Raw genomic sequence first — 27,834 nt, forward strand, 5'->3', positions numbered from 1 at the left:
AGCCAAAGATCCTCTAAATGACAGCGCCAACCCAAAATGAGCTTGATTATCTTTGTAAAGGCAAGCCAGACTGTGTTAGCGTCGTGTACCCATGACGGGACAGTAAATAGTTATACGTTTTAAAAGTGCTGTTGCAAACTAAAAGGTACTCAACGTACTGCTTAAATCAGGCTAATAATACAGTTGGGATTCATGTGTGGGAATGCCAGTTCCAGGCTTGGAGCTCTCTCCCGCCCGGAAGGAATGGAGAGTCCTCGGCGGGAGTACACGGCTCGAACGGCGGTGAAAACAATGTCGCAGCACCCCTCGGCCTTCCTTGACAGGACAAAGTGTCCAAACGGACCCTGGCTACTGTCACTGGCGATGCCGACACGTGTTCGTCGCCATTCGGACACAAATGTGTCTTCATGGACGTCAACATTTGTGTTTCAGTAAGAGGTTTTTGACGCCACTGCTAACATCAGGCTGCTAGTTAGCATGTAGAGCTACCGAGCTAGCCACTTAGCCTGCTCGTGCGCTCGTGTGTGTGCGTGTGGGTATGTGTGTACCCGTCGGGCTTATTCCCCGCTAGGCATGCACAATTGTGTCTTTTAATTGTATTTGTCACAGTGTGTTAGTGGAACTGTCAAACTACAAGCGACTCCAACTGAGCTGAGGAAGCCAAAGATTGCAAAGGTGGACCTGCCACTGAAGTCACGACGATTCACCGGCGCAAATTTGACAAGCCGACAAAAGCACCCCCAAAGGCGGCTAGAAGACGTATGGGACCACGTACCATTCTCGTCACCGTTGAGACTCAGGGGGGGCTTCGTCGTGGCTTTTATCCATCTATCGGCGGTGCTCTGTGTTAGCCTCGAAGGGAAAGCCCGGTGGACGCTGGAGAGATCCGCTTCGGCTGCAGCTCCAACGGAAGGTTGCTTTTTCATAATTGTGCGACTCCAGACTGAGGCGGCGTGACGGAGCGCCTGAGTCAGCCGGCCCAGCACTCACTTGTCACATGGCAGGGGCGGAGCCTGCTAGCACATGTGCCTTTGTTTTACTATGCTGCGTGGTGGACGCCACTAGCCTCGGAAGAATACTGCGAAGGCAGGCTACATTCTCTTAAGCTTATTTTATATTCTGATCTACCTTAAAAATGGCTACAGCACAGATATTTAGAAATTCAGTCTAAAACTCCACAAAGGAAAAACATTTTACCTAGCTAGCGGACGCAGCGACCGACCTGCTTGCGTGCTATGAATTGAGTCGTTCGCGAACGATCCGGTCATCCGGCTCTTGGACGTTAAGGATCCGGATTTTTTTCTTTTCTGTTAAAGCCGTACGTGATTGGTCAAAATGGGTGGTATGTATCGACACTGAGAAGGGGCAGGAATTACACATCACATGCATTATCAAAAGATTTCTGGTCACACACACTTACAGCACGTTACATCAATCCTAAATGTTATATGCCAGTCAGCTCCTGCCGTCATGACCCGGAAGTCGCATTGATACACTGCGCACATTTGCAGCATCAAACTCAGTGATTCCCAATCGGGGGCAAGCAAATTGCGGTGGGTACGTGGAAACATTTAACTTCCAAGATAAGTAAATATTCTCACTCATTTTATATCTATCCATCCCTTTTCTATGCCGCTTATCCTCATTAGTGTCGCGGGGGTATGCTAGCGCCTATCCCAGCTGACTTCGGGCGAAAGGCGGGGTACACGATCACATATTCATTAATTAATTTTTGAAAAACCGCAATGTCGCGAGGGACGATCCACCCTGGACAAAAATGGATGGGAAACACGGACTCGGACTTGATCACAAGACATTATTCACCCATTCTTGGGGCATTCAATTGATCGCAACTGGACTGTTCAGGTTGTCTTAGAAGACGTTTCGCCTGTCATCCGAGCAGGCTTCATCACTTCATGCTCAAAGACTAAGTGGGACATACACCCATGATGGGTCCATGACCAACATTACATCTGAATGGGATGCTAACAAAGGAGTTGTTGGTGGGCAGAGGCCCTACTCCATTGTATCCTAACGTTCGTCATTTGACACCACTAAAGAGCCAACTATTCCTGTCTGGACCTGCCTCTTCCTTGAGGGGATAAATAGACTAACGCTGTCTTATCTAGTCTGACTTGTGTGTGTCCCAGCTGGTCGTGGCTGACACAATGGCCTGGATGAATGAAGAATATTCACAGGCATTATTCACACATATCTCCACAATTAAAAATAGCTTAATATTTTAATCAGTCACAAAGTTTGTAAAATACTGATTGCACTGTTACATACAGTACATTATTCACTTGTTAGCTAGCTGCATAACTTTCTGAAGGAAAGATTAACTATTAGTAGTCACTGGCCCCTCTGAAATGAGGCGCTGGGATATTTAAAAAATATATTTTGTAAGAAGGCTAAAAAAAGTGACAAATCTTTATTAGTATAAAAATTTCAGCGTTTTGTACTATTATGCATTTAGCTCTATTTCTCCCATTGTACATTACAAAAAATATGTACTCTATATGAAAATGAGACAGCCACCAACGGCGGCTGGGCCGCACTTTGAACACCCCTGCTTTTAAAGCTCTTTGCTAGGGTTGTGCGCGTAAAGTGACGTCAACTGTCAGCAATAGCAACTCTCATCGAATGAATTTATCCTTCATTTTTATTGCAAATGTAGATCCAAAATGGAAGGTGTTCGCGGAGGTGGTCTGTATGCCCCCTGAACGAGTGGTATACACACTGGGAATATACTACAAGCGGAACTACAGCTTTATAAGATCCGCATCGCCGCCGCTCGATTTTTTTTTTTTGAGTCGCATGTCAGAACACTGGAATCAAAAGCTGGCAAAATGCACGTTGAACAGCAAAGTGCACAAGCGTATGCAACAGTCAAACCGCTCGCAGTGTACAAAAAAATTCATACATGTTGCAGGTCTGCATTCATCATAATTTCTATTGCAATTATGCCTAATGGGAAATGGGTTTTTTTCCCCTGAAGTCGAACAAATCAGAGGTCGTCCCATGTAGAGTGTCTATGAAAATGTGAGAGGGATGAAAACACATTATATCAACATTACTTTAATAAGGCAACAAACAAAGCATTGTAAAAACAGCAAACAGGTTTCCAAAGTTATCAAAATGGTATCATTATATAGCTGTAAGTATTTTCATCAAAACGCCCTCAGCCCATGACATGAACAGGTGTCAATCTAAATGTAGTAAAGTGCTTTCTCTGAAGTATTCAGTCACCGCCACGGCAGGGAGTGACATGTCTGTTTTCTGAACTAAAGCCAGGCACTTAAAAGCCTTTCCAGCGCTACAAAAAAAAAAAAACATTTTCCACCTACACTCTGCTCTGCATAACTGTCAAAAATCACCACATATATATTGATCGATAATCATCCCTTGGTTGTAAAGTTTTATTGTAAAATGTAAAAAAAAAAAAAAAAAAAAGCATTGCTGTCAGTCACCATTGTTCTGCTTCAGTCAGTTCTTGCAGTTCTTGCATCTGTAAAGAGAAAACAATTATCCACCCATCTAACCATCTGTTTTCTATGCCGCTTATTCTAATTAGGGTCGCGGGGGTATGCTGGAGCTGACTTCGGGGGAGAGGCGGGGTAGACCCTGGACTGGTCGCCAGCCAATTGCAGGAAAACAAACAATTACTGTACATAAAAATTAGGGCTGTCAAAGTGAACGCGGGCAGTGGCCTTTAACGGCACTTTATTATTTTTGATGGGCGAGTTTTTTTTTTTTTTTTTAGATGCAAACCATCTCTCATCTGATTGGTTGCTTTGAACTGCTAGCTAAAATTTGGGTTAGGAGCTGGTAGTTACGGACAGGCATAGCCGAGGACAACTATTTGGGGGCTTGTGTCAATGTGACCATGGCTGAAGACGAGAATGGATGTAACTAGCATTAGCAGCGCGCTAGCTAGTCACCGGGAAAGATTTGCAACACACCAGTAAAACATATGTACATTATATAGCAATCTAATTTATGTTATTTATTATGTAAAACCTGACAGTGACGGGAACAACATCAAATTAAAAGCACTAAATGAATACAGACACACCATCCACCAGTACGAACCTGGGGTTTGTTTTTCAGAGAGGTGCGCCGCACCAATATGCACATCGGCACTCAATAAGGTCATCAAATGTTTCCTTTATGCATTCCCACATAATGTCACCATTTGGGACCAAATATGAGGCGAAAGAAAAACGAGAAAAATACAGTATAGTAGTCCATCTGTGCAGCGTGGGAGATGATGCATTGCAAAGTTAAAACGTTGCGTTGCAGAACCGTCCAAGTGGGACGAGTTGCAGCTCCCATTCAACATGCAAAAACTGTAGGATTTCTAACTGTATATTATTTTTACAATAAAATAATGGCCCATATTTCCAGAACCAATTATCCCTCTACAAAAATGATGTAGTTACTGTATTTACAAATAATTTTATTTTAAATTTTTGTGTGTGTGTTTTTTTTATCATCACGCCTGGCCGTTTCCCACGGCCCGGTGGTTGGGGACCCCTGCCTTACAGCATGCTCGGGGATATGTGCTCCTCTACACGCTTAAAATACCGTAGGAATGCCACGTTTATACAATTGGCTTCTTTATTTTGTAATGTAAGCTTAATGTCTACATCAACAAATCGAATCGAACAGTATTGGTTGTACACTGTATCGAATCGTTCTGCTTTTAAAATATATAGTTTTTGAATCCCATCTTACCCCGTGTATCTAAGATGGGTAATGGATCGTTTTACATCCCTACTTATTATAGATCAAAACTTCTATCGGCGATTAACTGCGATGAAATGAGTTAACTACAGACAAACGCGATTACATATTTTAATCAATTGACAGCCCTAATAATAACAATAACAATACATAATTACTACAGTGATAATGAGGCAAACTCCTCAATCCATGCCACAAACCTTCCCGGATTAACTGCGTGCATAATCATGCAGATGACAACATAGCATGAAGGTTGAAGGGGATGAAAGGGGAAAGGAAATAAACAGAATGCGAATTGTTTTGTGGCACCACAGTCGTTTTTTTTATTTATTTCTTTATTTTTACTAGGGACCTCTAGTGGTGAGTGAACACCAAACACTTGCGAAATGTGTCCACAAAACCCTACTCCCCCCATTTGCGCTTGAATGTTACATGGAAAAAACAAGCTTTGTCAAAAAAAAAAAAAAAAAAAAGGAAAGATGGTTAAAAGAAGCTGTGAGTAAAATGAATAAAATAAAAAAAAAACACCGTCAAAGGGTAGCAGCGTGCACACCTGACAACAAAGGTTCCCTTGAGGAGTCCAAAACCTGATGAAGACAAAGTCATGGTCGTTATTTTTAGCTCCTCTCTCAGCCTTGTACACACACACACACACACACACACACACACACACACAAGCATTTTCACACACGTATCCAAATGTAAAAGGCTTTGTTCTATTAGTACTAAGGGTAATGTTCAGTGTTATATGATCAGTCCATGCACTTTCCAAGGGCCGCACGTGGTCTTGTGCAACGAGTTTCCCTCCAAGGCTGCTTGACTTGCACAACAAGGAAGTCGCTGCACAAACCTGAAATTACGCAAGTAGTCTTGTCGCAAATGCAAATTTAGATGCTATTTTTGTGTTAAAACAGCAACTTCAGACCAGGAAAAGCTTGCTCTGCAGAAAGTCAATACAATGGAGATCCATTGCACTTGTGGAGGGGGTGGATTAATACATCTAATCATTTTATCGTGTGAAGTTGAGCAACCAGTATGAGCAACTTTTTACAAAAGTATGTATTGCTTTATTACATTATTACTACATTAGATAACACATTTATTAGGCATGGGACAAGGACAAAGTCATTAAATGTGGGTGTACATCTCTAGCCTGCTCATAACGGAGATAGACAAACGGTACTGTATTTCCTCAAAGAGGCCCAGGGTGTTTATTTACTGAACCGCAGGGGGCCAGACGTCTATTCGGGATTAATATTATTGAACAACAATATACATTTTTCTATCACTTTTATATAGTTGATGTGGGCAGGCTGTGCACACAGCCACACTGGGTGGAACATAAAAATGTACACACCAAGATCACTTTTAATCCTCCGCAGGGAACTCGTTTCCAACATTTGAGTGCCAGACAGTAACTTTAATTTAGCTTATGCTCCCCAGTAGATGCTGTTCTTTTTGGTTGGAAACAGAGTTCATAGCATCTACAAGTATGATGTCCCATTTTCGGGAAAGGGGTTTATGGTGCTTATTTGTTTCGAATGCACCCGGCAATTAAGCAGCACACGGCATCCGTTAAAGCGGAGGCCACTAGTTGAGGAAATGCTGGATATTGCTTTGATTATATGACCTGTGAATGAACCTTTAATCTTTCATCAGCTCTCCCTTCCCTAGTTTCATTTTTGGACAACCAAATATTTTGTATGCTGAGTAATGGAGATCGGTGTTATCAGCTGTTAACAAACTGTAACTGCCGAAGGGACAGGGAAAACACCATGCATAGTTTTTAGCATTACTTCTGTTCACCTCATAGAAAGTTCCAGTCCAGAACTGCCTCATTTCGCCCCTGCAGCCAGCCACCGCTGCTGACGTTATGACGGTGAAAGGCACCAGGTAGAGCAGAGCAGGCTGGCCTGTGTCCGACAGCACCATCGCAACGAACGTTGCTATCATTCCCAGCAGATAAGCTACAAACAAAATGGGCGTGCAGATAAAATGAGGAGAGGGAAGATTAGGTCACCGCCCTGCGGTGAGCTGCAGTACAGGATCACGTTACATCACAGCTTAGAACGTGAATGTACAATGAATGACTTTGAGGTACCGAGGCAGGAGCTGAAGAAGTAGATCTTCTTGCTGTTCATCCACACATCAAATTTGCTGCAATAAGCCACCAGGAGACCTGCAGGACCAATAAAAGTAGCAAAAAGCTTGAGTATTCACTGCATTTTTCAGAAGATAACAACATGGTGTGTGTAACATGGTGCAATTATGAGCAGACATGAAAGTGGGCGAGCTAACCTGGCACAATTATATCTCCGTAACCCAGAATGGAGAACTGCACCTGACACAGGTTCAGAGCCCACGCAGAGAACCTTGGGACACGCATCACGATAGGAATCTAAAAATAGACCACATTCGGTATTTAGCAATTATAGATCAAGTACAGCAGCTGCATTTACACTGTGAATGCATTCATGAGTGACTTTTTAGTGCCAATCCCCAAAGGCTTCCTCAGTTTAACAATTTCTCCAACTCATTTTCAATACAGTGGAACCCGTCTAAGTCAACTAACTCATGAAGTCCCTGTCCTCTGTGTAATCACTAAAAAAGTGCCTGCTTTGTATGACTTCCTGTTGGGGGAAATGTAAGCTTCAAAATAAAAGGATGGTCGTATTAATCTGGATTCTACTACAGCAACTTACAAAATGCACCCATTTATATATTTTTTAGAATCTTAACCACCAGAAGAAAGATTTGTGCATGTATGAAAGCTTTTCCTCATTCGTGTCAAAACTTATAACTAAATTATTGCTGAAGCTGTTACATAAGAGTATAAAATAGCATATGAAAACGGAAGAATCCAAATGAAAAAATATGTACATCCTTTCTTATCGCCCATTCTCCTTATACAGTCGTCCCTCGCCACTTGGCGGTTCGAACATCGCTCCCTCACTCTATTGTATATACAGTATTTCAAAAATGAATTAATGATAGCCGCTTTGTGGTTGACTATGGCCTATTGTTAGCCCGAAATATTGAAAGACAAGTCACACGTAGGACTGTACATTAGTCACTGGCCGGTACTGTAATGTTACATTGAGATTACCTTAACTCGCACAGCATAGAGTCAGACAAAAAAGTTCCCCTATTGGGTGTTAAAGTGGTACATTTTTGGCTTCTTACTTTGTCCGTCTTCCCCACTTAGTTTCAAACCCTTTCTTTCCTTTAGAATAAATAAACTGGAGGCTAACTAGTTAGCTCGGTAGCTTGCTATGTTATGCTATGCTATGCAGAGGTCCCATAGCCTGCGCATTAGAGTTGCGCAATGTGGTGTAAACAAAGATAGGAGTGCTGCTCAAGTGACAAACGTCACAGTGAGGATGGATGATAGACTGACGTCCTTTCCCACTGTTAACATGTGAGTGGTTATGTCTTATCGCTTTTAATGTCTACTATATTAGGGAATACAAGTGTAAAGGTGACTATAGGGGTGTTATTTCATGTCTACGGGGCTCTAATAATGATTTAAAAAAACAACATTTTGAACATCATAAACAGGTTTTCTATGCTTTAACTGCAGTACGAAAATATTCCTTTTATTAATATTGAATCCTACTTTGCGAAAATTCACTAAACGCGGTGGGGTCTGGAACCAATTAACCGCGGTAAACGAGTGACGGCTGTATCTCTGGCCAAAGTCACGAGTAAATGTGCAAGCTATGTGGCTATTTTCAATTGCCAGTTCAGTTTCGTCGACAACCGCTTATATCGACACCAGTAGGCCAGTCCGAGGGGAGTTGACTTAAGAAAGGGTTCCACTGTAATAGCACCACCAACAACTCGACAATCATGGGTAGTGTTCTTCTGCCAATGTGAGTTGTATTGATGTCACAAGTCTAGCGATTTTCTTCCCGCAGCAGCAAAAGAAGCCGCCACCGTGAGGATGCTTGGCAACCCCAAGCGCTTCTCACACAGCCGTAGTCGAGTAGCATGAATGGACAGGGAAAACAAAGCAAGTCTTACTTTCTCAGTGGGAGCCTGGGGCTCAGCTGGAATCGCCACCATGTTACCTTGTGTCTGCGACAGAGCCCACCAAACCAGGTAGAGCAGGCAGGACAGACAAGCCAAGATGTTAATCAAGCAGGCAGGGAAGTCCACCACGATTAAGTTGGAGATGTTAAGCAAGTAGAATACCTACACACTGCCCTTCCTAAATGTTCATCCATCCATCTGCTACGCCGTTTATCCTAATCAGGTTCACGGGTATGCTGGAGCCTATCTGACTTCGGGCGAGAGGTGGGGTACACACCGAACTGGTCGCCAGCCAATCACAGGGCACATATAGACTACAGTCTCCAATTAACCTAACATGCATGTTTTTGGAATGTGGGAGGAAACCGGAGTACCCGGAGAAAAACCACGCACGCACGGGGAGGACATGCAAACTCCACACAGAGATACCCAATGGAAATTCGAACCCGATCTCCTGACTGTGTGGCTAACATGCTAACCACTAGGCCACTGTGCGGCCCTCCTGAATGTTCAAAGAAACTAAAAAAAAACAATGAACTGCTATAAACGAGGGACGACTGTATACTCCTTCTTCAAGATCAGTTGAAAAATTGCCAGAATGTGCATTTTCCACTGTTGGATCTTAAGAAGGTTCTAAGGCCTTGTTTTTGAAGTTCTTCCTAACTTAGGACCTTCTTAACATCCAACTGTGCAAAATCCAAATTCTTGCAATTTTTCAACTGGTCTTAAGATTTGGATCAAGAGTGCATTTCATATATTATGGCCTCAGTCGGCTCTTCATTGCTTGCTTTCTTATCATGTTTATGAACACCACTTAGATCACTTTACAATCCCTAACTGTTTTTGGATCGTTCTGAGCTGCAGACAGTTGCACTTTCTCTAGAGGCGGTGTGTGTTGGGGTAATGATGTCTACCGTGACACGTGGCGGTATCACTCATAGTACGTAGAGGTAGTTACAGCCATTCAGTCGCACCAAGAGCTATTTTATTCTCAAGACAAAACGTGCATTAGAACACGGAATCTATTATAGCGAACGCCACTATTTGCTGAAATAGAGTAAAAAAAGTAATAATTTCCTTTTCATTCATTTTCTTCAGAATCCCAGATAGGTGATAGAAAACGGACTGATTTTCACCGAGTTGGCCAAAAAAAAGAAATCATCATCTTAGAAGAAAAAAAAAAAAAAAAAAGGCGGCTTACCTTCTCGTTTGACGCATTCGGACCCAAAGCCACCTGCACCATAACGCTAACACCACTCTGTGGGGAAAATGAGGCAGGATGGAAACGATGACAGGACTTTTTGAATAGTTGTCCAAAACCTTTGGAGATATTCAGAGAAAAATGTGATACCTTGGTAAAGAATGGAGTGATGAAAACAAAGAAGACGTCGTATAGGAGCAGGAGGCTCAGGAGAATCACACAAATCTGCGAGCGGGGTGGAGGGGTGTGAGACAATTCAGGAACAGGAAAGACTAATGTTGAAATAGTATGCAATTTCAAGTCCTTAGTGGAGGTTATAAAGAATGGCAGGAGTGATGACCACAGCGGTCATGAGGCGGTACCTTGAAGTTGGACAGTGAGACGGTCTTAATGAAGTTGAGGCAGAAAAAAAAGCCCAGGATATCCTGCAAGATCCAGATCCACCTACAAAAATGACAACACATCATTAGAGGCTCAACTGTGCTGTTTTTTCATCAATAAAGTGGAGCCTCGAAATTTCAATGTGCCTGAACCGCCATCATGGAAAATGGAAAGAGTTCAGTATATCTCATCAAACTTCAGCTCAGTGAGCATCTAAAAGACTACATTTTCATTGGGTTTTTGTTGTGATGCACCAATACAAGGGGACCAAAAAAAGGAAAAGTGTGTTGATGACCAAAGGTCTTAACTTTTTGGGAAACAGCAGTAGCTAACGCAAAAGGTGGTTCACACATTTCCGTCCTGGCTGCTCAGTACTAGCTTAACAATGGGTTAATGTTAAAAATAAATAGGCCTGTCACGATTAAAAAATTTGCTGGTCGATAACTGTGCTCAAATTTATCGACGATAATTGATCATTTCGACCTTTTTTGAAAACCATATTATCCATCCATCCATATTCTATGCCGCTTCTCCTCATTAGGGTCACGGGGTACATCCTCGACTGGTTGCCAGCCAATTGCAGGGCACATATAGACAAACAACCATTCACACTCACATTCATACCTATGGACAATTTAGAGTCACCAATTAACCTAACATGCATGTTTCTGGAATGTGGGAGGAAACCGGAGTACCCGGAGAAAACCCACGCACGCACAGGGAGAACATGCAAACTCGAACCCAGGTCTTCCCGATCTCCAGACTGTTACTGTGTTGGCCAACATGCTAACCACTAGACCACCGTGCGGCCCTGTGTGCAACAACAGTGACTTCATTTATTTAGTGGCACAGAAAGCAAGACAAACAAAACTGGAACACGGGTGGGGTTTATAATTTTAGTGGAGAATTACCTGCCAGCATTTTTTTGTGTTTCTCAATTGAAAAATCATTAACGCCGCTTACACAAACGCTACAAAGTTTTGTTTTGCATTTCATTCCCTTAATGTACACCAGTGCTTCCCAAATGGTGGGGCGGACCCCCATGTATATGTATGATTTCCATGATTTACTATTGAAAAACTGTGTCCAACTGCATCCAAATTAACCTTTTTTTTTTTTTACTTTTTTGATCTGTATGACCCTGCAAGTGTTCCTCGGCACTCAGCATAAATGATGCAATACTGTGAACTCTAACAACCCACGATGTGTCTTGACAGTACCTGTCTTCATTCCGGTAGACGGCCCAGACCACCGAGACACTTATGCACACAGCGGCCAAAATGAGACACCTCGCTGACAAGTCTGTATTTCGTATAGTGAAGCTGAAAAAGGGAACAAGTGGAAAAGACTGCAAGGTTGAAACAAAGACACTTTCAGGAGCGTAAATGTAACACTGAAAGACGCGGTTTACGTTCAGAGGTGGGAAGAAGCAAATATAAACAACATTTCACCTCTTTGCATTCAAAATAGAACTTAAAGATGTTTATACCTTCCAGACGGGCATCTCAGTTTTTCCAGCACCGCGTTCAAACACTGAAAGAGCGCGGTAGCAGATGCAAAGCAGAACATGGCAATGATGATGTAAACTGTGGGGGTAAAAATACAAGAATAAAACATTTGAAACCCTTTGGACTACATGTTTCCTTTTAGGATGTCTCACCTACCTAAATAATTGTAGAAGTAATACATGAGGATGATCATTCCACACATCAAGGCTACGAAGATCACAACTTTGAGAGGAGAGGCGAGAAAAAGGTCTCCACTGTCTGCTTTGTATCCGGCACTTCCACACCCCCCACTTGAACTTAGACCATCTCTGCCACAAACAGAAAAATATGACAGTAATATTTTTGTATTTTCAATAAACCAGCATCCCAAGTCCCAAAAGGCCAACAATGTGGTACAACTTGGGAGTTCAAACCATAATCACGTGTGACTTCACCAAATCTTGTGAAAGTATAGCTCACGAGCATTTCTATACGTGTTTTTTCTTTTTTAACTGTGATGCCTCCATCGCATGTACTTTTTTCAACAGAGTGCCAGTAAAATACAGTATCACCATGGTAACTTAGGCTAAACTCATAGCATGGCCGGGACCAGGTTATGGCCGACTATGAAAGTGCTACCGTTTCACTGTTTAACTAATTCGGAGATGGCGTCACCATTTATTTAGAACCTACGAGGTTCCTGAGGGGACATGGAATTTTTTAATGATATTATCCATCTATAAGTGAGATACATTTTCAGCCGAGGGAATGCGCTAGATATGCTCACTTCGAGCACCACAAATAAAATGCAATATGAAATATTAATAATGTTAGCAGATGTAAATGTCATCGGAGTCCTTGCTCGAGTACTGAGCCTGTTAGTCTTCTTATATTACAACATTTGCTGGAGGAATAAGCACTCTGAGGCATCGATCAACTGCATTAAAACACTGGTTTCATTATAAAAATGAAAAACATTTAAAAAGTCGCTACAAAACACGTCACACGCAAAACACTGTCATTTAGTGGTCAGAACGAGATACAGCAGATTAAAAATATTTAATGAACTTCCATCCATCCGTTTTATATAATCAAAAATGAAAGTTGTTTCTCCAATGTATTTATTTTTTAAATGGGTAAGTGTTAATATGTCGAAGTTGTGCAATGTTAAGCATTGATAAATGAAAAGACTAGTAGGGTATAGTTATTATAATAATCAGTGTTAACTTGCGCATTCACGTGCTGCATGCTGGCATGCCTGCAGTCCTCCCTTGCTGTATTGGCGGCGACAGTGTTGCTTTTAGCAGTCATAATCTTTTGGGAACTCCTCATAACGCTCCATAATAATTACGTACAGTACTCATTTGTCGTAAAATACCCTGGCTCGGATCGCTTCACTTTTCAGCGGAAGTAGAATATGATGTCAAACGCCCCCCCTTTCATGTGAATGCGCACTTAGCACAAAGCCGAAAACTGGACTTGACAAAGTAAGTTCATAACCACCGTCACAGGACCATTAAGTCTGATTGTGGATGTTGGGTTTTGTCGAGTTGCATCTTAAGCAAAAAGCCTGGGTTTGTTCAGCCACTTTCGCCGCATACCCCCTGAGTTAGCTTAGCCGGTTTGTTTCTCTTTATTTTTCTCTGTTTTTCTTTATTTTTATCACACTGTTGCAACTCAGTCTCTGAGTATCTGTCGTCTACCTCTCACACGCTCTGCTCCAGTAGCCGCCCAAGGCTACAGTGATGATCGAAATCAGCAGCAGGATGACCAGGCTTGGGTCAATCCTGCCGACGCGTGGAGCGTAAAGCCTCACCTGCATCTCCTCGCCGAAAACCTGAAACATGAGACCATTTAGCAAAACACAAACATTGAACCTTCTTTCTGTTTGAGTCATTCTGGAAAGTGAAAAAAAAAAAAAACATGCAATGGCGCCATGAAGTGCGGCCCCCAGCTCGTTTATTTTTATGACAAAATTACATTATTAATAAGATATAGTGTTAGATATACACTAATACATGTTTTTTTTTACCTAATAAACAAAAGCTAAGCTGGTGGAAAAAGTTTGGGCATCCCTAGTTTAGAGGACATGTGGGGATTAAAAGTCTTTACAGCGGGGGTGGTGCTAAAAACTAAACAAAGTGAAGTGAAGTCTGACCTGCTGTGCTTCCACGAAGTCCCCGTACCTCATGAGCGCGAGAGGAATTTGAACCCCTGAATAGTTATCGGCTGACGGAGTGACCTGAAAAGATGAGTAGATTTGAGCAGATTGACATTTAATACAACCGGTTGGCCTTGTGTGAACTTCCCGTTTCGACACATGGCCGCACTGTGATTCGCAATATTACGAGCACGGTGAGCGAATAAACAGACAGCATTACGTCCTACCAGTGTTTCGAGGCTGGCAATGAGCAACACGCTCGCACCGAGGGACTGAGCAACCTGAGCCTTTTGACTGAAAGGACAGTCTCCCCTCATCACCACCATCGCTTTGTCTTTGACCACCTCCGGCCTGACCCCTGATTGGTTGCAGAGAGTGGTGGACGTCATATTCACGAGCGAATACTCCTCCTGGACAAGAGAAGATGGGAGATGACAAAATGGTGACAACGCAGACAAGAGGTAGCTATTGACATGTCTCAGTATAAAGCAGTGCGGTTCTCCATGCGCTGTTAATACTAGTTTTCATGGCTGTAAAGGTAGTATTGTTTAATCTTGAATCCAGATGGCACGGTCGGGCGTACTTATGTCATGGCCAGGAGGTTGTTTTAACCAAAACACCTTCACCAGCAAATTTGCCTGATGATTATTTTTGCATAATACAACACAGAAGTCAAATTTGACAAAGTACAAGGTGGGGAGCTCACAGCAGCATCCAGAGTTTGCGGCAGGGGGGTCCACGAGTGGTTGTAAGCAATGCAGAAATCCTGGGCTGTACTTCCATTTAAAACATGCAGGATCGCCTGTTGACAGTTTGTCTGTTGGGAGAAAGGCAACATTTGAGAAACATTTACGGTAATCCAAACCACGAGAACACGGTGCATTAATCCACATAAATAATGTGGTGTATTTCATTGTAAAATGTTTTCATCATGAACATCTCCACAAAATGGCACATATATTCATTCCACGCCGCCAAAACGCTGTAATAAAGCAAAACTTGAATGGCAGAAGCTCTTTTAAGTCTTTTGAGGATTCAAAGTAATCACATCATTCAAATCTTTGGTTACATTTTTAACGTTCAACAAATAGTTGCAGCCAATAAAAGCTACAAAGCAACGTCATGATGTATGCAAACACTGAACACTGCATGATGATGTACTCTTGGAATGAAGCAGTTCTTTTCAGTTTTGCTTGACTGGAAAATCCCCAGAGGTGTAAAGTAACGAATAACATATATAACTCATGTTACTGTGATTGAGTAGTTTTATGGTGTATTTGCACTTTTTTTTACGATCATAGCATTGCATTTTAAATACAGTTTAAATCTTTTTTGTTAGTAGAAAAAAATGCACGTGGAAAATGATGGGCAGATAACCACCTGGGCCCGGTTGTTCAAAACTCGGTTATTTTAACCACTGGTTAACCCCTAACCACCGGTTAAATATGCGTTCTTCAAAACATGGTTAGTCACGTCGTTAGTTGACGGCACTGATCTCTATTATATATCTGGATAGCTCATTGGCGATGACTTGTGAAGCCACACGGCCGCCATATTGCTACTCGCAAGAAACACTTCTCGGGCAAGCTTTTGCATTCGTGGTGAACTTATTTTATTAATTCGGATTGGACACAAATTTTGACTTAAGATGCCTGCATGTGCAGCTATCGCCAGTTCAAAGGCTGTGGACGAACATTTCACGTGTAAGTATGATTGAAATGTAGGTTTATGATTGATAATTTAAGGGTTTTGCACTGTTGATCTCTCAGATATTTTTGATCGTGTAAAATTCCTCTGATTAAATGTATGTCCATAATTGATACGTTTATATCGCTCTATAATAGCTAAGAGGAAATTTACAAACTTTTTTGTTATATCATGATACAGTATATGTATTTTTTTAAGGGACGAAGGTTGCGTTACTTGAAGGAATGGGGGAATCTCAGTGTTTCCATGATGCTTACCAGGCATTGTATACAGTGCAGTTAGCAAGCCAGTTTGCATACAATTGACCCGGCATGACCCTTCATTTGGATAAACAACATTTTTTTTTTTTTTTTGCTGCTGAATGACTGACGTAAAAGGATTCATTCATATGATATGTTCTGGAAAATAATATTACTGAACATGCATCCCGGTATGTTTGAGATTGCAAACAACGTATTGTCTTACCCAAAGCATATGGTTTTGTTTCAGTGTTTTTGTTTTTTTCTGTGTGTGTGTGGGTGTATGTGTTTATGGTTATTACACATTATGGTTATCACATGTTATTCCTGTGGTTTTTGTTCAAATATATTTCTATATCAGAAAAGAGGTTATTTCTATTTCATAACACAAACAAAAGAAAAAATCAGAAAAAATAATCAGCAAAATGTTAAATGATTTTAAAACTTGTCCAAAGTCAATCTCTTTGATGATTCATATTTTGTACTGACAAGAGCATAGTGAATTGTATCAAAGTAAGAAAAAAAGCCATGGATTTTAGTGGAAAAAAGGGATGGGATATGCAGTTAAAATCAAAATCTCTTTCTGGAGGAGTAAAACTATGCATTGCTATAGGGGAGTGCTGAGCCAGGGTGCAGAGTAGAATTTTGTCCCAAAGGCAATGAGAATTGGAAGGGGAAAAAGTACATTTAATATAGCCAAAAGATACAGAATAACGTATCAAATAGTTTTTAAGGGACGAAGGTTGCGTTACTTGAAGGAATGGGAGAATCTCCCTGCTTTTTAATTTAAAATATAGATGTTCTGCGAGCCTCTTCATCTGCTTTGTACACTACGTACGCTGTGCGAATGTAGTCGAGATGTGAGTGGTAAGATGGCGTCTCTTTGGCTTCAGCGGCTTGCACGGGCGGGTGCGACGTATGAGCTATCCAGATATATTATACAGATCAGTGATATGAAATACATATACCATAAAAATACACATACACATCTACCGGATATTTCATATACCATAAAAATACACGTACACATCTACAGGACAAATGAGTTGTACAGACTGATTTCGATTTACACAATTTCACTCGCTGCTATTAAGTCAATTTTACCTACAATTTCAACGTATTCATAATCGGAGTACGACTAGGTTTTCCGGAGATGTTGATTGCGATTGCGATAGTAAATGTCAATGTGTACTACATTACCCAGAATACTTAGCGCTCTAGGGGAAAACGAAAGCACGTCCGTTGGGTGATGTGCTCATAAAGAAATAAAGGCTATTTTTCCTGGCACGTTCCTGGTATGTTAAACAAGTAACAAACATTAAATTATTTTGACTGTTATTGTGATGATTTCACAATATATTTTTTTTAGCTCTGCCGAGTGACTGCAAATGCAGAAATGTCCCAAGATGAAAACCAAAACTTGTCCAAAGTCAAACAAATCTCAGCTAATATACTTCCTGTTGAGAGCTGATGTTGATGGCCGAGCTCTGCATTGCGATCACCTGTGGAGTTTTCCTGACTACAGAGCTCGACCACAGAAACAGGATTACTTGCTTACACAGTTGGCTTGAACTCAGTCTGGCGTGAGGTATGGCTTTAAACAAACGATTTACGACCGCCGCCAGCCGCTAACAAGCCAAGCTCACCGTCGCTAACGGGCAAACTTCAAAGCAGTCGCCGAGCAACTCACGATGGAGAACAATTAAAGAGAACAATTAAATGAACGACGATGAACGACGAGATGAGATATGATTAACAAGATGAAACAAATATAGCTTCTCCTTTCTGCACAAACAAACAGGGTCTAGAAGGGGGGAATTCAAGGCTCTTGGAGCGATAACTTTAAAAGTCTACATAAAGTTAAATGGGGAACAGGGAGATTCCAAAGTACAAGTTGTCACAGCCAACAAGGAACTGGACTTAAAGATGACAGCTAGACAACAACGAAAATGACTAACTAATGATGCAGTCTGATGTATGTTATGGAACTTAAAACCACAATTAGGAACGATTTGAATTAGATAATATAGTACTGTGGAATTATTCTAGGATTGCACTGTTTCCACTTTCACTTTTACACAGACAGGTTGCCTGACAACCTTATCACGCCCGCTGCACACTAGCATACACCCATGCACATTTGACGAACACAAACTGGAGTCAGTTAAATACCAATATATATAATTACATACTGATCCAATCAGGAAGGACTACGGATATTAGTTTAGCCACTTCCTAGTTTTAAGGACTGCCTGCTGATGCGAGCGGGAGTCCAGCGCTATACTTGGGCCATTTTCTTCACTAAAAGATTTAAACGACATAAAAGTGTGTCCGTCTGATCTCTTCTTGGGAAAACCAACCTGGTCATTACAAGACAATGACAAACGTCCAGTTACTATATCTGACAAACATCATGTGATGTTATAGCTTGTTAAAGCATGTCCGAAACAAATAAAACATGACCATGCCGTGTTTCTCATGCCACTTAATACTGATAACACCCAACATTAGAGATTCCGTTGGCGATAACACGTGAACAGCGTGAACTTTGCAGTCCTTTTACTGTGCTAACTTTTACAATGTACACGTAACTACAACAAAACGGCTGCTTAGTACAATGTACTCATATGATTACAGCGTATATAGTATGAGTGAAATCAGGCCTGTCGGTAGACAGCCCCAATTATAGTACTTTCTATCCATCCACTTACCTGGGTGGCGAAGACGGCGATAAATACCAAAGCGACTAATATGGTAGTTCTTTCCATTTCAACGGCGTCCTAGTACTCACTACTCACAACAACGTCAAGCTACTGTGTAACCCCCCCCCCAAAAAAAACATTCACGAGCGTCGTATCGTCGTCATAGTAGTTGGGTGATGAAAACAGATTTTGTCAGCGATGCAATTCCGGTATCGACGCACGTCACATGACTCTGCCGCAGACAATCCACATTGACATAGACAGACGCCGCATCGAGCGCTGTGCCTACGTCAACGTCGCCGCCATATTGGATGTGTCAAGGCTGCGCTAATGTAAATGTACCTAAATTCATAAAGCGCCTTTCTACAAAGAAATTTATTTCCTCTCGTGTATACATTCACACACGCACTAATATACTTGGGAAACAGTTAGTCACCAAAAACTTAACGAATTAACTTAAATGTATTTCTAGAAAGGCGCTTTATTAAAGTAAGTCAATTTACTATTAATTTACAGCCCAGCCTTGACACATCCGATATGGCGGCGACATTGACGTACGGCTCACCGCGTGTAAATTTTTACGATCTGTATGTCCAATGTGACATGTCATACGCAGTAAGTCCCGGAAACGTAATCGGTTATGCGCATGCGCATACCTACGTCTCTTCCTCTAGCAACCTTTACCCTTCAGTGACGTCACGTGCAGTGGTAGTTATTTTTTACATGTATGAACATGAATGGTCAATAACCATGCTTCATATATGTAATATATTGGCGGTTATTTTATTAGTGACTCTTATTATTAAAAGCCTTTGCTAGCATGCAGTTGTTTCTATCGTCCTTATTCACCAAGACTGAGCGACTATAGTTACGCAATGCACGTAGCGCAGACGTCTGTTTGTATTGTCTCTCCATGTTTAACAGTGGCCAAAATAAAATTGTCAAGCAGCATGTGAGCATGACTGCAGTCTCACTTCCTCATCGCATGTGAACGCTGTATAAAAGGTGTGCATATAGATTTATACATAAACTGATTTTCTGTGAGTAGAACAGCTCAAGGCAAACATCAATGACATACAGTACTGCAATCCGTAATTTAACATAAAATGAAACCTCTGCGGTCAGCATAACACACAAAATCGCCATTAAGTTCAGAAAGAATCCCTTTTTTGTGACTTATTCAGCTGGACCACCTCAGAGGTGAACATAAAAGGAATATACACATTTTACATTCGACAGAGAACGTTAAAAAGTGAGATGCACAAAGTGCACATTTGGCAGTCTAGTTAAAACTTACGTTTTTGCCATCTTATTTTTACACTTGCATGACAGTTAAAAATGTTAAAACATTAACTCAAAACACTGCCTGTGAAGTTAATGAAGTTCTTATGATGGCCAAAGTTGGACTCTGGAACGGATCCGAGGTGAAACGGTCTTTACATTTCCTATAGTGTGACCGAAATCATCAGTTATTGTTTGTGCAAAATTGTTCAAATTTGCTGAATTCAAACACTTCATCCGTAGTCCTCTCTGTAGGCGAAGAAATATATGTTTATTTGCCTTCCACAGTGTCTCTTACTACCACTTCTGCTTAAGTTTGTTTTCCTTTCCAACAACTTTTCATTTCTGTGCATCAGACACTCAATTGCTAAATATGCCACAATGGTCTGAAATGTGTGCTGTTTCATCTCATTTTCATTTTTACCTATGAGGGAAATTGGTTACAAATATGAGGAATCCAGCCTCATCGTGTTCTACTTTAGAATAAGTAGATAAAGAATAAAATAATGGCGTCTGCTCTCCATTTCAAGTCAGAATCTTTCAGACAGAATCTGAGAATAGATCTCTGGACCAATCGCATGCTTCCTCCTCCGCCAGGGAGTCAACAGCAGTTTTCTCATTACTATCGCCGCCTCCTGCATCGTTTTTAGTTGGAAGACTGAGGGTCACACCATCTCTTTTTGATGATGCAAGAGATGGAGCCAACAGGATTCTTTTACGGTGTAGTACATGCGGTGGCATTTCTTCCTGAGAGCAGACTGCCTTGACATTTGTCACGGCGGGAGTGGGGGGGATTAGCACTTCGCTGTCTTCTAATTGGCTCAGTGGCATGTTCCAAACACTCAAGTCACATTCACGGGTTTTCAGGATTGTGGAGTGGTGTTTCCTGGAGCGTCTTTTTGAGAAGTTTCTGATGGAGGACGACGATAGGTCTACTTTTACAATGGGAGTGGATTGAGAGGATGGGCTAAATTCAACAAGTGGCGTCACTGTGTCTCCAGCAGGTGTCTGACCTTCTGGAATGACTATTGTCACAGACGGATGTGTTTGCAGCTCTTGAGCGTACAAACCTGGCTGCGCTTCCTCTTGTGTGTTGAGCGCTGAGCTTAAACTAAACAGGTCCTGTGAACAACTGTAGGCGTCTTCATCAGCGTCACCACCAGATGACTGTACACTTGTGTTGTTGGTGATGTCCGCTAACACCCTTGACCCGATGCCTGACGCCTTTGTGTCACCCGGATAAACATATTTGCCCTCCTCACTCAAAAATTGTTCCAGACTCTCAGAAAGAGGCAAATCATCCCATGCTAAGGATCGCAACATGAATGAATTGTCCGGTTGTGGAGAGGCTTTGCCCTCAGAGTCGAGCTGTGGAGACGGGGAGGGATTCAAACAGTTCAGGATGTTTTTGACTGATGAATATTCAGCAAATGACGAACTCTTTGAAGACAGAAAGGAGCCTTTTTCCTCTCTGGTGTCATGGTTCACAGTGCAGCATTTCCCTATCAGACAGGCTGTTTGCTTGTTTTCATTTTCCTCCTCCTCATTCTCGGCAGATGAAGTAACAAGTCCCAGTGATTGTTGCCATGGCGGCGTGGGAGTGAGGGAGCCGTCATGGCGCTGTGATCTGGGAGGAGAAGAAAATGTGACTGTAATGAGACGTTAATATTTGCATGAGCGCTTGCATTGGCTTTGCCACATGCAAATGGGTAGTGGCAAAGTGTAAAAAAAACACAACATGTACAATCTAATGGAGAATGGGGGCGAGAGTGGAATTTAACAATGTTTATTAATGCAGCTGTAGCTTGCGCTGCTTGATCTAGCTACTAAGGAACACTATGATGCATGCATCATGTTACAACAGTACAACCACAACAATTAAGAGTGTTTAATTCATATGCTAAAACCATGATAAACGCCTGGCATTGGCCAGTGCAGTCAGCAGACATGTACATTACTGAGCATGTTTGGGGTTTGACGGAGGAGGAGGCTTGGAAGATGAAACCAAAGAATCTTTATGGAGTCTGGGAGTGGTGCAAGACTGCTTTCTTATCCATTTCCAGATGATTTTATCAATTAGTTATTGGAGTCATTGCTGAAACGTATGGATGGAGTCCTCCAAGCTAATGGGAGTCATACACGGTAGTAATTCTTCTTACAAAGGCACCCTGACTTTATGTTCTCATGTTTTTGTAGCACGTTTGTGTTTTCAAAAGGGAAATATAATTTTTACCGCACGTTATTTTGGTATGCAACAAGAGTTTTGTCCAAGTACAATCTGATGATCAAAGATGGCGCCCTCCGTGGCAGACGTCTCTGTGACACTCTCCCGTGTTTTTCTATTTTTTGCTATTTTATTGTTCATTTTGGACATTCAACACACTCACGCAGTACATTACAACAGAGAGACACTTTTGAACATCGGCAGGGTTCACCATGAACCTTCATTTAGCCTCTCAGACTTTGCCTTTCTTCTGCGCCGGGAGAACGCAGCAGCCTGCGGACCTGGTGAGCTGAATACCCGGCGAGCAAAGCATCCGAGGCGTAAACGAGGCAAGCGAGCCGGCCTGCATGCTAGGCTAAAAGCTAGAGCGACGAGGCCACCGCTACCAAGCCTGCTGCTAGCCAACGTCCGCTCTCTTGAAAACAAGATGGACGAACTACGAGCAAGGATTACAGCTCAACGTGAGATCAGGGAATGCTGTGTCCTCACCTTCACAGAAACCTGGCTGACGGAGGATATACCGGACTCGGCGATCCAGTTGGAATCATTTGCTGCTTACCGGGGAGATCGGACTTTAGCGTCTGGTAAACACAGAGGTGGCGGCGTCTGTGTTTACGTAAACAAACGGTGGTGCACAGACGTACAGACGATGGAAAAGCACTGCTCGCAGGACATTGAGCTGCTGATGGTGAAATGCAGACCTTTTTATTTGCCTCGTGAGTTTAGCGCTGTGTATTTAACTGCTGTTTACATCCCACCACGAGCTAACACTGCTAATGCACTAGGCCTCCTGCATGACATCATTGATAAACACGAGACCAAACACCCAGACGCTGTATTTATTATATCTGGCGATTTCAACCACTGTAACCTCAGGACTGTCCTCCCCAAATATTACCAGCATGTGAGCTTTCCCACAAGGGAAAATAACATCCTGGACCAAGTCTACTGCAACATGAAAGGTGCTTTGAAGGCTGTTCCAAGACCCCACTTTGGAAAGGCTGACCACATCTCTATATTCCTTTATCCAACATACAGACAACTTCTTAAAAAAGCTCCCCCTGTACGTACAGCAGTTAAAGTATGGAATGAAGAAACTGATCAAGTACTTCAGGACTGCTTTGGCTGCACAAACTGGGATGTGTTTAAAACTGCAGCGGGGAGGGAAGATTGTACTGTTGATTTGGATGAATATGCTTCTGCTGTTACTGGCTACATTAGCACATGCATAGAGACTGTTACCACCACCAAGTATTACAGAAAATACCCTAACCAAAAACAGTGGATGAACTGTGATGTAAGGGCTAAGCTACGTGCTCGTTCGACTGCATTTGTCATGGGCACCGCTGATGACTACAAAAAGGCCAGATATGACCTGAGGAGGTCCATACGGGAGGCCAAGAGGCAGTACAGACAGAAGCTGGAGGGCTACTATTCCACCTCAGACCCTCGGCGCATGTGGGCGGGGCTCCAGCACATCACAGACTATCGACAGCAGAGTAGCGTAGCCACGTCCAGCCAAACCACACTTCCTGATGAGTTGAATGAGTTCTATGCCCGCTTTGATACCCAAACTCCTGATGAGCAGAGAGGGTGGCTGAACCTGGGGAGCACACAGGACTCACCTCTCATGGTGACATCAGCTGATGTGCGCAGGGTTCTAAACAAAACAAACCCACGAAAAGCAGCAGGGCCAGACAACATCTCAGGACGTGCACTTCGGGTTTGCTCATCAGAGCTAGCTGATGTGCTTGCTGACATATTTAACCTGTCGCTTGCACAAGCATCTGTACCGACCTGCTTTAAGTCCACCACCATAGTGCCCGTACCCAAGAAGAGCAACGTGACCTGCTTGAATGACTATCGCCCTATAGCACTCACTCCTATTGTTATGAAGTGCTTTGAAAGATTAGTCATGACCCACATCAAAAAGAGCATCCCGGCGGCAACCGTGGACCCTCTACAGTTTGCATATCGCCAGAACCGGTCCACGGATGATGCAGTCAACACTGCCATCCACACAGCCCTTTCTCACCTACAGGGCCAGGACACATACGTCAGAATGCTATTTATAGACTATAGCTCTGCATTCAATACAGTCAGCCCCCACAAACTCACAGATAAGCTCCTCACACTTGGCCTGTCTCCCTCCCTCTGTAACTGGGTGTTTAACTTTCTCACAGGCAGGCCCCAGTCAGTCAGAGTCCACAACCGCACATCCAGCTCAAGAATTGTGAGCACTGGGACCCCACAGGGGTGTGTGCTGAGTCCACTCCTCTACACGCTCTTCACCTACGATTGCGTGGCCTCCCAGAACAACACCAGCATCATTAAATTTGCAGATGACACTACAGTCATCGGACTGATCACTGGTGGTGTTGAAACATCATACAGAAGAGAGGTGGCGGACCTCATAGCTTGGTGTCGTGATAACAATCTCCTTCTCAATACAGATAAGACTAAAGAGATGATCATCGACCCAAGAACAAGGGAAAAGGAGCCGCATAGACCCCTGTTTATTGATGAGACTGAGGTGGAGAGGGTGAAAACCTTCAAGTTCCTTGGCACACACATCAGCGAGGACCTCACCTGGTCTCACAACACCCAACAAATTCTGAAGAAGTCCCAAAGGAGACTGTACTTCCTGAGAAGACTGAGGAAATTTGGCATGTCCACCACAATCCTGAGTTGCTTCTACAGATGCACTATCGAAAGTGTCCTTACCGCCTCCATCACTGTTTGGTACGGTAACTGTACAACACGTGATAGGAAGGCACTCCAGCGGGTGATCAAGACCTCACAGAACATTGTTGGGGCAGCCCTCCCCACACTGCAAGACATTTATAAATCTAGAGTCCTACGAAGAACACACAACCTCATCAAGGACAGCACACATCCACAACACTCACTATTCACACTCCTACCGTCAGGCAGACGCTACAGGAGTTTGAAGTCCAGGACCACAAGGCTGGCAAACAGTTTTTACCCACAGGCCATCAGGCTCCTCAACGAAGCACTCGCACACGCCGCACGCAACACACGCACACACTCATAGCACTTTATTTATTTATTTATTTGTATTATTTACTTGTATTAATGTCTCGTCTGTTGTTGTTGCTTAATTTATTGGTATATATGTTTATGTGTTTATGTTTCTTATGTTCTTATTCTTTCATTTGTTTTCTTTCTTTTCTTGGGAGAATGAACAGAATAAGATTTTCATTGCATGGTATAACTGCTGTTTTACCATGCACATGACAATAAAACTCTCTTGAATCTTGAATCTCTTGACATTTCTGTCCTAACTAAATGAGAAAAGATTTTATTTTGCAGTAATAAGCATAATATAGAGCCTTGGTTCCCAAAGTGGGGTACGCCAATTGTCATGGGGGTACGTGAATAAAAAAAGAAAAACATCCCGCAAAATTACAAATGCGCCTGGATGCCTCAGAGCACACTGTCAGAGCAGAAAGAAGGAAGGTGACAGCATGAAGTTCTTCATTGCGCTGTGTGAGTTATATAAATAACTAAGTTAGTTTGACGATTATGTTGTGCATTAAGAGTGTTTAATCTTGAAGATGCAATTTATATTGGTGTTCCAATCTCCTCAGTGTGAAAACCTGTCAATGTATGTGCGTATCAGGATGAGAGATTTGGGATTCCTCCAAAAATGTGGATTCATCGCTGGTTTTATGTATTTTTGTACTTTGGATACTGCTTTATTATGTTTGTTAAACTTTCCCTTTCAAATTAATATACAGACTCAAATCATAGCGACTGTGAGTGGACAAGAATAAAGCTTCAATGTTCAACCCATTCAAACAGAATGATCCCGACCTCTGGCTGACATAAGCATGCCCGCGACCCTAATGAGGATAAGCGGCATAGAAAATAGATGAATGGTATACTGAATAGTGCATAACAAATTCATCAATCCAAAAGTAACGGAGAGGGTCTCCTGCAATTGTTTGGTTACATTGAAGGTAGCTGTTAGGTGCTCATATTTATTCAAATGAATAACAAGCCCATGGCATAAAGGAAATCATTACCTTTGCAGAGAGTGTGGCAGGAGTCGAGAAAGCGTGACATTGAAGCTGCTGGCTGATGAATCTTGAGAAATCAAGGGTGTGGTCGGGAATGTGTAGGACTGGTTGGAATCAGCAGATTCCCGCTGTTGTTCTGCAGCTCTCTGAAGAAGCTGTTGATAATAGCGAATGACAGAGCAGCCTTCCATGCCTGTGGCTTTAGGGAAAATCATCTGAGTGGCCGTGAACTGGACCATGTCTTGACAATCAGAACCACCTGGAACATGATCTTCTAACCACGGACGACTTTGACAATCTGTCACCTGCAGAGCACAGAGAAGAGGCTCAAATACAGGCGGTCCTCGTTTTACAACTTTGTGTTATGACGTTTTGAGCTTGCGAATTACTTGCAAACTTAGTTTGGTCCTAAGCGGTTTGGTTGGAAATACAAGACTCCATCAAGAACTAGTTACGTGAGCAGTGGCGGAAGAATACAACGTGGCCCCCACTCTGCCTCGCCAACCTACCGTCCTTCGTCATGTCGCCCACAGCAATAACGTTTTTTTTTATCACTGTCATGTGTTCTGTGTACAGTGCGAATGACTTCATTTAGGTGTAAATTTCCCACTTACACTAAAACTGAGCTTACAACACGTCATCAGAACTTAACTTGTCAGTAAACTGTGGGCCTCTTGTTCAATAAATATACTGAAGATTAAATTACATTTAAAAATCAAAAAATTATTTTTGTACCTTCATTCCAAAGACGAGACGTCTGCCAATAAAACAGTCCTCTACCGCCTTCGCCAGCAATTTGGATCTGGTTGACGTCTCAGACGGTCCATTCTCCACCAACCTACAACGCCACAGACGAATGGTAAAGTTCTAGAAAGCTCAGAAAACTTACTTCATTGTGCTCACCTTTGAAACTCAGTTGCATGGACGCCAAAGAACGGGTTCAAGCAGCTGCCAAATACTGTGACTCCAAATATTCTTCTGTCTCTGGTCACCCTCAGGGAGAGGCGATATCTGTACTCTAGTTGTTCTTTAAAACAGCTGTAACCACACTTGGAACATTTGTATCTGCCGTACGGACACACATTAAACAAAAAAGACAGTAAATTCAATGTAGCAGCTCATTTCACCAGCAAGACTGACACGACTAGCATAACTTTGTTTTGATGCTTACCTTGCCCTGTCCTGCGTCGTAACATCCATTCTGGTGAAGCAGCCTCGGCAGCACGGATACAACACACATGCATCTTGGGGAGACAACACAACACAGTCCACCAAAGCTCGCCGAACAGACATTTTATTTCCCAGCAGTTCGTTGTTTGGCCAAAGCTAGCCGCTATGATATGAACTAGCATGCTAACGGTAAGAACCCAAACATGTCGCTGTTTGTGTTCATTATGCCGACCGGACTCTCCATTGCCACGAAATGTCTGTATTAAAGTTGAAACCAACTTTAAAAATTTTAACACTCGCTTAGCCACAAAAAGGTGTATTTCTGCCCTTTGAGCTCTCAGCACTAATACAAGTTAATGACTTTCTTCTTCGCTTCGTGTTAACACCTGTCAGGCATCAAGAAAGTACGTGGCGAGTTCGCCCCCTACTGTTGTTTATCGGTAACACATGAACAGAAGGC

At 42.5% G+C, this 27,834-nt stretch overlaps 3 protein-coding genes across 10 annotated transcripts in view; all 3 read right to left on the reverse strand.

Moving 5' to 3' along the window:
- trpm7 (transient receptor potential cation channel, subfamily M, member 7) overlaps window positions 1-1,210 on the reverse strand; it is a 45,157-nt gene extending 43,947 nt beyond the window's left edge. For 3 of the 4 annotated variants that reach the window (XM_054770184.1, XM_054770185.1, XM_054770186.1), the window contains exon 1: window positions 776-1,210. In XM_054770184.1, coding sequence (XP_054626159.1) covers window positions 776-778 — 3 coding nt within the window. In that variant the 5' untranslated portion in view covers window positions 779-1,210. The remainder of the gene's footprint in view (window positions 1-775) is intronic. The other variant, XM_054770188.1, reaches the window with a different exon arrangement.
- Window positions 1,211-3,062: 1,852 nt separating this feature from the next.
- On the reverse strand, window positions 3,063-18,877 carry zgc:123258 (uncharacterized protein LOC641502 homolog). 4 transcript variants are annotated; one of them, XM_054771031.1, is made up of 17 exons: window positions 18,666-18,877; window positions 14,715-14,825; window positions 14,236-14,418; window positions 14,006-14,089; window positions 13,551-13,684; window positions 12,025-12,176; window positions 11,850-11,946; window positions 11,581-11,682; window positions 10,342-10,423; window positions 10,130-10,204; window positions 9,980-10,036; window positions 8,770-8,823; window positions 7,045-7,144; window positions 6,848-6,925; window positions 6,553-6,713; window positions 5,300-5,333; window positions 3,063-3,508 (listed from the first exon to the last, which is right to left on the reverse strand). In XM_054771031.1, the coding sequence occupies exons 1-17, from the start codon at window positions 18,720-18,722 to the stop codon at window positions 3,483-3,485; spliced, it is 1,587 nt and encodes a 528-aa protein (XP_054627006.1). In that variant the 5' UTR covers window positions 18,723-18,877; the 3' UTR covers window positions 3,063-3,482. The 4 variants fall into 4 exon arrangements, with proteins under 4 accessions (XP_054627006.1, XP_054627008.1, XP_054627007.1 ...); XM_054771033.1 differs by lacking the exon at window positions 8,770-8,823; XM_054771032.1 differs by lacking the exon at window positions 5,300-5,333.
- ddias (DNA damage-induced apoptosis suppressor) lies at window positions 18,666-27,772 on the reverse strand. Of its 2 annotated transcripts, none has more exons than XM_054771029.1 (5): window positions 27,376-27,772; window positions 27,108-27,242; window positions 26,940-27,042; window positions 26,211-26,509; window positions 18,666-21,564 (listed from the first exon to the last, which is right to left on the reverse strand). In XM_054771029.1, exons 1-5 carry the CDS (start codon window positions 27,495-27,497, stop codon window positions 20,478-20,480), a joined length of 1,746 nt encoding a protein of 581 aa, XP_054627004.1. In that variant the 5' UTR covers window positions 27,498-27,772; the 3' UTR covers window positions 18,666-20,477. The 2 variants fall into 2 exon arrangements, with proteins under 2 accessions (XP_054627004.1, XP_054627003.1); XM_054771028.1 differs by having other exon boundaries at window positions 27,108-27,269.
- Between the last annotated feature and the right edge of the window lie 62 nt (window positions 27,773-27,834).

This window comes from Dunckerocampus dactyliophorus, chromosome 3 (assembly GCF_027744805.1).
Source record: "Dunckerocampus dactyliophorus isolate RoL2022-P2 chromosome 3, RoL_Ddac_1.1, whole genome shotgun sequence".
Taxonomy (NCBI): domain Eukaryota; kingdom Metazoa; phylum Chordata; class Actinopteri; order Syngnathiformes; family Syngnathidae; genus Dunckerocampus; species Dunckerocampus dactyliophorus.

Coding starts and splice junctions, on each gene's coding strand:
- ddias (XM_054771028.1), bottom strand. CDS start 27,497: ATGTCTGTTCGGCGAGCTTTGGTGGACTGTGTTGTGTTGTCTCCCCAA. Junction 27,043..27,107: donor CATGCAACTGAGTTTCAAAG/GTGAGCACAATG, acceptor GTGGCGTTGTAG/GTTGGTGGAGAATGGACCGT. Junction 26,510..26,939: donor GTCTCGTCTTTGGAATGAAG/GTACAAAAATAA, acceptor TGTGCTCTGCAG/GTGACAGATTGTCAAAGTCG.
- zgc:123258 (XM_054771030.1), bottom strand. CDS start 14,891: ATGCACCGTGTTCTCGTGGTTTGGATTACCGTAAATGTTTCTCAAATG. Junction 10,424..11,580: donor GTCTACCGGAATGAAGACAG/GTACTGTCAAGA, acceptor TCATTTTTGTAG/GTGGATCTGGATCTTGCAGG. Junction 10,205..10,341: donor TCTCACTGTCCAACTTCAAG/GTACCGCCTCAT, acceptor CCCCGCTCGCAG/ATTTGTGTGATTCTCCTGAG.